Below are 13,126 nucleotides of genomic sequence, written 5' to 3' on the forward strand. Positions count from 1 at the left end.
CTAGCATCCCATCTCGCTGCCCTGGGGGCCGCAAAGTGCTTGAGGGATGTCTTTGAGAGGACGAGTCCTGCAAAAGGGACCAGGGTCTTGGAGAGCAGGCCCTGTGAGGTATGAGGTTTTGCAGGGCAACCAACTCTTCCTGCTATCCTTAAAAAAGCTGGGTTTGGTGGGAGGGGCTTAGGGGAGTGATACGAAGCAGTGGAGAGAGAAGCAGAAGGTTTTGCATTGTGTATGTTAAATTGTTGCCTGCTGCAGCTTTAAGTCCTTGGGCTTTTTAACTCCTGCAAGACATTACTTTCTGCCAGAGCTTTGAGCACTTTTGGCTGCAGTGGAAAATCTAAAAAGCTGCTTTTAGTTCCTTGAAGCCATGGTGGGAGGTTTGTAAGACACAAATGTGTGCTTTTTGCCAGCAGTACGTTTTCCATTCCACTGCAATGATCAAGACAGCAGTTCAGGAACTTGAAGCCAACATTAGGAATATTGGAGAGGGTTTACAGAGAGACTCAGATAGGGTCATCTGCTGCAGAACAAGAGGCTGGAGTTGAGTTCTTGTCCGGTCTCACTTCCTCAGGCTAAAGGATATAGATGTTGTGAGCTCTTTTTCAATATGGAGAACCATGGCACAGAGGAAGCAGATGATCTCCCTCTAGCTTCCAGGTGGCAGAGTGACCAGCAGTCAGGCCGAGATGAGGAGCCATGTGATCGACTTCCACGCTGACCTCTTTGGGGCAGAACAATGCAGCATGGGGTGCTGTGGGGAGCTCCTGGCAGGGCTTCCTCAGCTCAGCCTGGAAGAGAAAGCTTCTCTGCACTGTGAGCTGACTGAGAAGTTGACAGTTGCTGTGAACCAGATGGCATCAGGACGAGCATCAGGGATTGATGATTTCTCCACTGACTTTTATAAGCAGTTCTTTAACACCCTTGGACCTGATTTACATGGTATTTTGTTGAAGTGCTTGAGAATAGGATCTCCTCCTGTCTCCTGTCAGCAACCAGTGCCTTCCCTGCTGCCGAAGAGAGGAGACCTGACCTTACATCAGAACTGGAGGACAGCTTCCTTTGTCTGTACAGACTATAAGGTGCTTTCTACAGCCTTATCAAATAGATTTAAGGACATCCTCGAAATAACTGTGCATACAGATCAAAACTATTGTGTACCTGAAGGGACAATCGTGGACAACATTCTCCTAATTCAACATGTTATTGATGTGTGTTGATTTTATAATGTTAATTTTGTTATTGTCAGTTGGGACAAGGATCAAGCTGGTCCCACCCTTGGGTGGGTCAGTCTTATTTGTTTTCTGCACTTAGGACTTTTGATATTTTGATCGTTTTCTAGCTTGGGTTGGGTTATTATATAGTGGTGCTCAATGTGCGGTGAAGATGGAGGCAGGGCTAAATCCTCCAATCCCTGAACAGGCGAGGGATAAGACAGGGTTGTCATATCTACCAGCTATATAGTTTAGTTACTGAGTCCTCCAGTGTTAATCTGCTGTACAACTGTGGCTCCACAACTGTGAAGACTCAAACAACACAGTCTGCCAGCCTGCTAGTCAATCTCAGAGACGTCGGCTGTACCAAACTGGGCCATCTGATGAAGGTGTTGGCAACATCTGTGTACACTCTGAGAGAGAACAGCAGCATCACCTCTATCAGGCTGACGGACATAGTGGTGGAGGAAGTCTGTTCTGCCCTGCCACAGTCACTGAGAGCATTTGCAGAAAACCATAGTATGTGTGATAGTGGAGTGACGGGTGTGAGTACAATTTCCCTCCTTGTCTATCAAAGTGGCGGAAAGGAGGAGGTCAGCTGCTGTCGTTCACAGCCGCCCACCTGGACAAGTTTCTGGCTGCGGGGAAAAAAGCAGTCTACTAAATCTGCATTAAGGTTCTGAACCTGCGCTCTCTGGCAGGGATGAAGGAGTCGAGGTGGAGTTTTTTGGTCTAGACGTTCCCCAAAAGGCAGCTGCCAGTTGAAAAGAGTATGGTTGTGCAAGCTGGATCCAGAGCTGGGGGAGGAGTGCATTTCCTGTTCTCAGACTGATACCCTGGTACATTTATCTGTTCAGTTCCTTCGCTGTCAGCACTGTTTAAGCTTTTAAAAAGGTGGTTTCAGGGTCTCAGGGAAGATTTTTCCTTTGGTTGGTTTATTTTTGGTTCAAATACTGTGCTAAGAAGGAACTTGTGCAGATGTCAGCAAAACTTTTTATCTGGTTCTGCCAAGTTGGCCACCTGGCTAACCCGCAGGAAGTGGGCTCCGAATTCTGGCAGTGTGAAGCCGGTGCTGGTTCTGGAGGGACTGTTGAAGGCCCAACTGACGGTGGAATACACTGACATCAGAGGACAGACAGTGTATTGTATAGGTCTTCATCACATATGGGCTGTTGGGGGGTTTATGCTGGGGGGTTCAATAAAGGATTTTGAAATCTAAAATCTTCTTTTCTCCTCTCCCTTCTAGTTTGAATATATATGAGGTGGTATGCAGTGGTGGTGGGATGTTGATGCTGTTGGACAAAACTGTCATCAAAAACCTGATAATCTAAACTGTTTTACAGATTAAAGAAAACCATTGACATACATTTGGTGCACTAAACTGCTGCAACCAAATCTGAGCCACTTTCCTGGTTTAACTACACCTTAAATACATCATAAAAGATTTGTATTGACTGGTTGCTTTACAGTCAGGACGGGAGGGATTATTTATTAATGGCTGACACTAATAAAACCTGTTAATAATTAAGCCTCCTTTAGCAAGGGAAAAACAACGTCCCTGAGGAGTTTCATTGTAATTCAAAGTGTTGTAGTGGGCACAGTCAGACACCGGGGATCAAGCCAGAAACTCTTCAGCTACTCACTAGATTTTCTAACAGATCTGCCAAACAGCTTTTTCTCCCTCTCCTCCATCCATCTTTCCTTTCTCCCTGTCCATCACTTTGTTTTCATCTCTTCAAAGACAGAAAAAAAATAAAAGTAGATGAATCAGAGCGTGAAGCTACATAAGTTAATGTATGAATGAATGATGAAATGTTTATGACAGTATTACAAAAGCTATAAATGAATTACTGCTCCTGTGTCTCTGAGCTGTGTGTCACCAGGAAGTGACAAGTGTGTTTCTTTTTTTAGTGAACAGCAGTGAAATGATGATACATGTTGACACATGCTAATGGTGGCAGAAAAAAATGAAAGAAGGTAAAACAACAGGCAGCTCTAATTAGAGAGCAGTGCTGTGTTTACCTCCTGGTTTGATTTGTTCCAATCTGAGTATAACTTTATTTTACATGAAACCACATCAATGACTAATTAAAGAGACAATCTACCTTAATTACTTTATTTTGTCACATTTCCTAAAGTTCACGATCCGACTTCTTGTTGGCACAGGTTTGGATATCTCCCTCCCAAGACCAGGAGGCTGGTTTTAGGTTATGTTTTAGAATGAGCTTGTAAACTCTTTCGCGTGGGTATAATACAGAATATTGTTATCCTGGGTTAAGGTTGGAGATGGCTGGCATTATTTAAGGCTGTTTTGACCAACTACATACAGTATAAGTGCAAGAAGCACAGTCACACAGTGCAGGTCTGTATGGATATAACAGGTTAGACACAAGCAAAACTTGTGTCTGCCCTCCAGTGGTGGAAGAAGTACTCAGATCTTTTACTTAAAAGTAGCAATACCACATTGTAAAAATACTCTGTTACAAGTAAAAGTGCATTCAAAATTGTACCCATGTGCAAGTATCACTGTCTAAATATACTTAAAGTACCAAAAGTAAAAGTACTCATTGTGCAGAATGGCCTTTTTCAGATACTATATCACTGGATTCTAATTATTGATGTATGAATGTGTAAGCATCACTGATGTTGCAGTTGGTAAAGGTGGAGCAAATTTCAGCTACTTTATATGCTGCTGGGTTGCTTTATCCATAATTTATTAGGTGATTTAGATTTTGTATTATCCCAAATTTGCCCTGCTGGGGATTAATGAAGTCCTATCTTATCTCATCTTATCTTATTAGTAATGTTAAAGGTAAAAGTGTTATTGTATGTAAGCGTACTCAGTTAAATTCCTCCACTGGTGCCCTCTGTAATGTGAATATTTCAGTGTTACAATATAAAAAACTCACAATTATAAAGTGACATAAAGTGATAAACTCTTTTCCCAGTGGTTTGATTTATAAAGTTAAAAGTACCTGTTCATGACATGTTGAGATTAAATAAAACATCAAGGTATGTCTTTGAGCATTTCATCCCAGAAAAGGATGTAATGTGTGTCTTGACTCCACATAGTGGCAGAAATTGTAACAAGAAACTTTGCAGCCTTCACAGGGGGAGGACGAAAGCATACCAAGCCACAAGGAACGAAGCCTCAACAGAGCCCATAAAAATTTAGGACAAATTAAGAAACAAAAGCAAGAGTACAGTTTTGGATCTCTGCATCTGGTTTTTAAATAGCCTGATTCCCATATCTTCATCTGTTAGGGATAACCCTTTTCTCTCACTTTCTCTCTGCTGAAAACACAGAAATTACAGCAGCATTTAACTACTTGATGCAGAAAAAAAAGAAAGAAAAAATGGGCCAAAAAGCAGAGAGAGATGGCATAAAGAGATGAAATCAGTGAGGGGAAACAATGCAAAAGAGAGAAATAGAGCAAGAAGGAAAACATGCAAAAAAAAGTGAAAGAAAGAAAGAGTCAGAGCTAGAAGCAGCGAGAGGGAGAAAGAAAGAGAGCCTCTTGCAGAAGCCCAGGGGGTATCCTGCTATCCCAGAATGCTTTGCTCTAACCTACTTTGGTATTTCTGTTTCTGTCTTTGTCTCTGCAGCGCTCTGAGTGGGCTAGCTACCCCATACACACCATATCTGACTGAGTTTTGTGCATGTGTGTGTTCCTGGATTTCTATCCTTCTGCAGACCAACTTGATAAGAATACACTGTATACATATATATCTGTGCCTGTATATCTGGTAACCTTGTGTCTGCAAACACCTGATCACCGACCTAACTATTCCTAAAGGGGTAAAAAGAGGCCTTTTGTTTCTGCTTTGGGAGAATTTATGTATGTGTATATACATACATAGATATACACAGACATACACACATTCACTTCTCAGAGTTAAAGATGATGGGAGTGATGAAGCCATCTCATGGCATAAAATCCCTAAGACAACATTGCACTTGTATGAATGAGTGTAGCCTGTGTGTGCACACGTGTGTGCATTTGCCTGTAAGGAACTGTGTCATTATTACGAGTTGTGTGTGTGTCCTGGAGTCAATACAACTGTAAAGTGTGTGTCTGCGTGTGAGAATATCTACGGGTGAATGAGTGTGTGTATATGTAAGTGTGCATGTGCATGCATGTGTGTAAGTGTGTGTTTGAGAACTGTGCGGGCTGAGTGGGCAGCCTGACGACCAGCTCAGCAACACTCTGTTGCCATGGAAACTAATGAGCAGAGCACGAAAGAGAGGAGCGTGATGAAGGGAGCAGAGGAAGATTTATCTATCTATCTATCTATCTATCTATCTATCTATCTATCTATCTATCTACATTCCATAACATGCTGTATTTATTTAGTAAATTGCCTCGTTACATCTGTTTCATGGATGAATCAGGCGCATAGGCTACGAAACAGATGTGCTTTAATTATCAAAGGTCACTTTCACTCCATATTTAAATATTTAGTTTGTAGCATTAACAGCATTATACCAGCAGTTACATCAGGAAATATGTGGAAACACACATGCTATCTACAAGGTTCAATATTCAAGGTTGCTTTTTAATTGTCTCCTGATAGAAAAAAAATTCTTGAATTAAAGGAACTGCTGCATACTAAAAAAGAGACACATGAACTGAATAAATAGAAAACACACTTGCAAACTCTGGCCCACTCTGAAATTACCATGCAGCTCATAACAACATTTCCACTGTACATGAATGCTAAACCCAAAAAAAACCTGACTTTTAAACCATTTTTACTTTTTATTGATATAGCATACAAGGATCTTGCTGAGACTTTGCCATAATTGTGTCAGCTTTGTTAGATGAAAAGTCAAAAACATAATAATAATAGTTTCTCTCTCTCTGCACTCTCCATCACAACTTCAGACACATGCACATAATTCTTCAAGTAACTTTAAGTAACCCTATCCTTAATCTTATCCTCTATACCTGACCCCGGTGTCTACGCAAGCCTGTAACCCGTGTTTAATACTAAACACTCTAAAAATTCTAAAATAAATCAGTAGCATAGTGTGGAACCAACTTGTGTCCCAACATGAGAGGCGAGTGCCCACAGTCTGGTTACGAGACACACACATGCGTCTATCATCAAAGTGCCATTCAACATTGGAACCAGGGCTCCACCTGCTGCATGCACAGGAACACACTCACACACACACAAAAGCTCTATTTAAAGACTTTAATCTGTCATAATAATCATTCCTTTTATGTTTCCCCACGATGAGCTCATCACAACAGTGTTAAATATGAATAAACTTTTCCAAGCTGCCATCCACATGAGTCACGGCCGTCCATACAAATCACTCACTGTTCCTGTTCCAGCTGCATGTTCAGAGGTTGTTTTGGTAAACTGCTGTAATATGTGACTACAGCAGTGATTAACATCTAACTCCTACCTCACACACTGCCATCATCCACAAAATGTAACTCTAAACACAATCAGCAAGGAGCTACCTGCCCACCCACACCTGTTGTGTTGTTTGTGCTGAGCAACTCAGCTTAACTGCATTAACTTTCTGACCAGGGAGAGCCCACGGCCTCTCACAATGTTTTTTGCTAACACCAACAACATATCTTTGCAAATCAAGCAAAGCACAGCAAATCCTTGCAATATGTTGCCTTTGGCTGTTGTTTTGTGTTTTCTGTGGTTTTATATGGAGCTTTTACAGTTTATAAAACTGTGTCTACTGGGGATGTGTCACTGCATTCAGTAATTAGAGCCCAAAATGGCAATGACTATAAAAAAGGAAAATGTGGCAAAGGAAAATAAATAAGTGAAAGGTACCTTGTGTTTCTCACCTAATGTGTTGTGTGTACCTGTCAGGGTTGACCTGACTAATAAAACCTTAATAAAGCCAATTTTATATATATTGATATTTCCAAACCCACATTGTACATGTGCATCCCCACTCATGGGCTAGCATAGAGAACCGATTAGAACAGGGACCTGCTCATTGAAGCATTGTCCTACAGCACCACCACTGTTCAAAAGCAAGGTTAAAGGCACCCTGTGAAGTTTCTGACCACTGCTAACGGTATGGAGTGTTTTAATGAGTGGGTCCCTGTTAGATCTGTAATGTGATAGACGGCAGTAACGTGCCAACAAATATAGAAATGTGCTGACAAACTCAGTGAGGAGGAAGAGGACTGCTAGACAGCAAACATGGATGTAAACATCACACTATTTAAAATATTTTGAAAAAAATCAGCTGTACAAATCTTTTATGGGAAAGGAGGCACATTCGACAATTTTATGCCTATGTGTGTGTGTATATATGTATGTATGTGTGTGTGTGTATAGATATATATACCAAATGAGCCAAATTCCCCAATCAACCCTCATTGCAATGCCTCATCCTGCTGATCGTAGGGCCACATAGTTCATCTAACACAGTAAACGAGGAATGGAGCAGACAGCAGATGGTATTGTCAAAGATCACTGGAAACAGTGGATGCACTGCCAGAGCTGCTAGTTTCCTCTCTTTTACCTTATGTCCTTCCTCTAATCCTCTTGTTCCGCCCCCTTTTTTCCTCTCTCTGCCCTCACTCCAAGCCATGTTTAACAGAACTCCATGGAGACTCCATGGAGAACACACAACACATAATATTATCTGTTATGTACTTTATTTTGTTAAAAGTATACATCTGTGTCCAAAGGCACAGAAGTGCCTAAAGGAACCTATGTTTTGGTTTACATGATGAAGACCTCTTGTGACCCTGTAAATTCTGACTGTCTCAGAAGCAAAAGAGGAAGTCCTTCAGCATGGTCCCTGTTGCATCTCGTTTCCCATCAAACATCAACATTTTTTTCCATTTAACCCAGACCATGATCCTAACCTTGATCAAACCTCACCAAACCTTTAACAATTTTTTATTTTGTGGTTTGGAGGACTGCTCTTTATATGAAGTGTGACATTTCTGTCTGTCTTCAAAAGTGAACCCCCCCTCTGTTACTCTTCCTGCAGTTTCTGTGTTTTTTCTTTCTTTTTTTTTTGTAGATTTTTATTATCCTAATTGCAAGTTTTAAAGTAGTACTCCACAGATTTAACATTGCGCAGTTCAAAATTGATGCAACAGAACCATAAGGAGTCTCTTTAATTCCACACGATCTTCCTCCTGGCTCCGACATTACCCACAATGCAACTTGACTGCAGATGGTTCCATCTGACATTCAGGTGTGTTATGCTAGTAGCAGCTAAAGTAGCCTCAAGCAGGGGCGAGCTGCAGAGGTCTTTTAAGCTCACTCCTGTCTAACTCTCAGACTTTTTTATTTTGTATAAGTTGTATAAGTTGCAATTTATCCGAGTTTGCGCAGCTCCCGCTGGAACAACAAAAGACTTTATACAGCGCTTTTCACATAAACTCACCAAGACCTGAACAGAAACTTTACAGCTCCCCTTTAAGATAGAGGTTATTGTATGTTGCCTTATGAGACACATGTGTGATTCTGAACTATGAAAATTCATGCACAGAAAACTGGCTTTAACATGTCATAACCGCAGGTTGTCGTCTACTGGCAACCCCAAACCGCCCCGTCTTATTGGCTAATGGCTGGGAAGGCTCTCCGATGACTCACTCTCTCTCTCTTTCTCTCAAAGGCACACAAACACAAACCTTACAAACCATGACGCACACACATTTCAAATGCTCCGTTAGCATTTACACAGAAGCGGTTACTAACACTTAACTAGTCGGAAGGAACTAAAAACAAACAAACAATCGAAACAGAAGACATCACACACATTAGTGGTCCAGTCAGAGCCCACTCTTTCCTGTGGATCTCTGAGTGTGTATGTGTGTGTGTGCGTGTGTGTCCATGGGCACCCTGTATGTGTGGGTGGACAGTGAGGCTGAGTTGTCATGTTGTGCAGAACATATCTGCATATTCATAACCAAGCCTGCATGCACACACACAGACACACTCCACTTTCTCTCAGGTGAACACAGATGTACAAAATTCACCATGAGATGTTAACAATATTAAAAAATGATAATAACGTCACGCTGAGAGGAGCAGCAGGAGGCAGGAAGGACAGAGAGAGAGATGAGATAGACAGAGAGCAAGAGGAAAGACACAATGGCAGACTAGAACGAGAGAGAGGAAGAGAATGAGTGGTAGGCAGGAGACTCTGTGTGGGTTGACTTTTTTCTCTCTCTCGGGTGCTATGGTAACCTACAGAGCTACAGCTAATCATAGGAGAGGAGAGGAGAGGAGAGGAGAGGTGAGGAGAGGAGGAGAGGAGAGGAGAGGAGAGGAGAGGAGAGGAGAGGAGATAAGAAGAAGAGAGGAGAGGAGATAAGAAGAGAAGAGAGGAGAGGGGAAGACAGGAGAGGACAGAGGAAGAGGAGAGGAGAGGAGAGGAGAGGAGAGGGGAAGAACAGGGCAGAGGAGAGGGGAAGAAGAGAGGAGAAGAGGAGAGTGGAGGAAACCAAAGAGGCGAGAGGAGATGACAGGGGAGGAGAGGAGGAAACAAGAGAGAGGAGAGAAGGAAGCAAAAGAGGAGAGGAGGAGAAGAAAAAAGAGAGGTGATGAAAAAAGAGACTAAAGAAGAAAGGAAAGGAAAAGAAAGGAGAGATGATGGAAGGAATAAGAAGATGGAAGGGAAGGTGAGATAAGGAAAGGGAGAAATGAAGTTGAGGAGGAGAGGAGTCAAGGTTTCTGCATGTTTCACAAATCTTTTGTCTGAAACTAAAATTAAGATGATATATAACAAAAACATTAATCTTAATAGCCTTAAATATAAAGAGCCTCTAAGTACTGATTTATTTCCTAATCAAAACTCAAACTCCCATCAACCTAAACTAAAGGAGTAGTACTTTAGCCATGCTAGCACCGTGACTCCAAGCCGATCTGTCAGCTGGTCCACCACTTTGGTCCAGACTGATACATCATATGAGATGGATTGCCATGAAATTTGGTACAAATATTCGTTATCCTTAGAGGATGAATCATGGGGATGTTGGTGAGCCTTTGACTTTTGCTCTAGCGCCTCCATGTGGCTCACATGTTAGACATTCATGTTCCCCTCAGGCTGACCTATAATCACTTTGGTCATCCTCTGACTATTCATCTAGAACCATCATCAGGTCAAAACGAGGACTGTGGTTTATAACCAAATACCTGCAAAACTAAAAAGTAGTCTCAAATAAAGGACATTTGTTTTGCATACAAATAGGTTTTTCGGAACTTAAATTCTATACACATCCACACAATAAATACTGGAATATAGAGTAAGAATAAGTGTAATTGTAAATTCATTGTTAAACATGTATATTAAGTTGATACCAACTACAATAAAGAAATGTATATTTAACCTGCACAAAGTGAGTTTATTTCTTAACTCTTAATCAGGGATGGTTATGTGGAGAGCAGTCTGTTTCACACAGATTTCCTCAGATTTGATCACAAAAGCAGAGTTGCATGCACGCACATGCATGCACACATGCACGCACACACACACACTCACATCATTTCAGTAAGTCAGATGGAAACTGTTTTTGATGTTTTTTTTTCTCTGTATATCAAATTAAGCACAAAAAACTTGTGTTTGGCAGGACATTTGTTTTGACATTTGTTGTGGTGACAGTTGATGAAAGAAAAAAGCTGCAAGGCTGTAAACGTAACAGTCCTTTGTTCCATTGCCTGTTGTGTTATGTACGCCCTGGAGCGCAATGCAGCAAATTAATTACAATATGATACAGCCTCATGAAATAAAGTGAGTACTTTGTTGGCCATCTACCAAAGCCAAAACTGGCATGGAGAGCAGGGACGGCTTTAGAAACTTTTGAATCAGAGGTTCCACAAACTTTTGCGTCTCTTTGTGGTCGTTTCCTGTTTCTTTGGGGTCATTTTGAGCTGGAGGTTGACATTTTTGGGGGATTCCTGTGAGATTTCTGCAGGATGGGAGTCTTTTTCACTGCTCTTGATATGACTGAGACTGGAGAGTGAGAAAATGGGAGTGGGTGGGTCGGGAATCATAATAGCAATAGGCTAGTTCAGTTTTTCCAAATAAATATGCAGTTGCAATACCAATAAACAATATTCAGAACGTTTCATTTTTAACATTTTGAAATAATGCCAGTAATATGATAATAATATAATGATTATAATAATAATGCCATTTCAATTCAACTCAATTTATGCAGCGCCAAATCACAACAGACGTCATCTCTGGACACTTTCCATATGGAGCAGGTCAATATACTCTTCCCAACAATTCCCCCCATGAGTAAGCACTTGACAGCAGTATTTGTGCAGGAGTGGGATGGATGACAGGAGGGAAAATCCCTTCCCTTGGTACCCTCTATTTTGTGCCTCTTTGTGGTTGTTCTATGCCACTTTGTGGTTTGTGCCTCTTTTTAGTCATTCTGTATCTCTTTGTAGTCATTGTGTGCCTCTTTATGATTATTTTCAATTACTTGCAGACATTTTTATGTCTTTTTGTGGTTGTTTAATTGACTAATAAGAAATGTTAACAGTCACTTCATACAGAGGCTCTGGCCCAGGGGTCCCTGGGTCTGTACCCAGGAGCACCAAGCACCATGTTCTTACCTTCATGTGGCAGAAAAAAGAAATAACAGCCTCCCTGCACCTGCAAACGCTTTGCTCATTCGTATCACATTAATCATCCCACGCCCCCCTCAGATTTATCTTGTTGTGTAAGCTACAACAGCAAAATGCTGCTTCCACATTGATGCTTCAGTCTATGATTTGAATACTTCCTCCACCACTGAAGATAATGGGAGCAACTGATCCCAAAGTGGTCCTTTAGTGGAGGACAACCAAGCGTAAATGAGCTCAAAAGACACTTGGAGAAGTGAAAAGAAAGAACAAAAGAGCCAGGGATGACTGTAGGCCAAAACTGTTTCACATATGTGAGATGTGTTGCGTTTGAATCTGAGGCGGTGTTGAAAAAAAATCGTCCTTTGTCCCTGAAATGTCAGAGCCAGACACAATCCAACATCAAAAACACATGTTTCCTCAGTCCTAGGAATGCATGCATTCCCTATTCTGGACAACAACACACCGGCTATCTGAAGCTGCAGGACAATCAGAGACATTGATTATGGGCTGTTGTTAGTTGATCGCAGATTAACATGGCCTCGTGTTGTTGGGGAATGGAAACAGTTCAAAGCCCGTCATTTCAGTGAGTCACCCTCTCTAAGTCTCTTTGCTGTATTTTTGTCATCATTTCATCATGCTGTTTTCTTCGTTTGTGACAGATGAGTTAAATACCTTTAAATGTCGCCATTAATATGTCACAAAAATCAGTGGATAACCTTGCAAGCTCTGTTTCTCACATGTGTCCCTCCCAGTCTTTGTCTCTCCCTCTCTGCTCATTTCTTACTGTTTCAAAATCCTACAGAGAATGATGCAACCATACAGTAACCATACGGACAGGCAGGCAGGCAGGCAGGCAGGCACACACACACACACACACACACACACACACACACACACTAACCAAACTACTTAGGAAATGTTTAATCTCCATTTCTTTAAACCTCGTCTTTCTAAAAGATGTTCTCCCTGTCTGTCTTGAACGTCTGTTTTTTCACCTGTCTGCCTGTCTGCCTGTCTGCCTGTATATGTAGGTCAGGGTGCCCCAGTTGTAACTGGACCTACTTTAACTTGATTGGTTTACGGATGTTTTCTGTTATCCTGGCTGATGAGACCTCTCCTCAGGATATACCTGTGCTGGCTATGCGCTGATGTAACCAGTCTACATAAACGTACAACAATCAGAAATGTGCACATTGTCCCGGCCGAGCAGAGTCAGTGCCCCAGCCTCAGTTTCTGACTGTAATGTTTCAGCACTGCATTCAGATCATAGAGCATCTGTTTTTCTCTCTGCGGTCGAGAAGGTCATTTATCAACATGTACTGCTGTTTTGA

General features: G+C 41.7%; 1 protein-coding gene across 1 annotated transcript in view; it reads left to right on the forward strand.

Annotated features, from left to right (window-relative positions):
- The first annotated feature begins 686 nt into the window (after positions 1-686).
- The window catches only part of ccdc17 (coiled-coil domain containing 17), a 29,557-nt gene continuing 17,117 nt past the window's right edge, over positions 687-13,126 (forward strand). Inside the window, exon 1 of the mRNA XM_041935290.1 lies at positions 687-939. Coding sequence (XP_041791224.1) covers positions 687-939 — 253 coding nt within the window. The remainder of the gene's footprint in view (positions 940-13,126) is intronic.

The sequence above is a fragment of the Chelmon rostratus genome, chromosome 4 (assembly GCF_017976325.1).
Source record: "Chelmon rostratus isolate fCheRos1 chromosome 4, fCheRos1.pri, whole genome shotgun sequence".
Classification (NCBI taxonomy): Eukaryota; Metazoa; Chordata; class Actinopteri; order Chaetodontiformes; family Chaetodontidae; genus Chelmon; species Chelmon rostratus.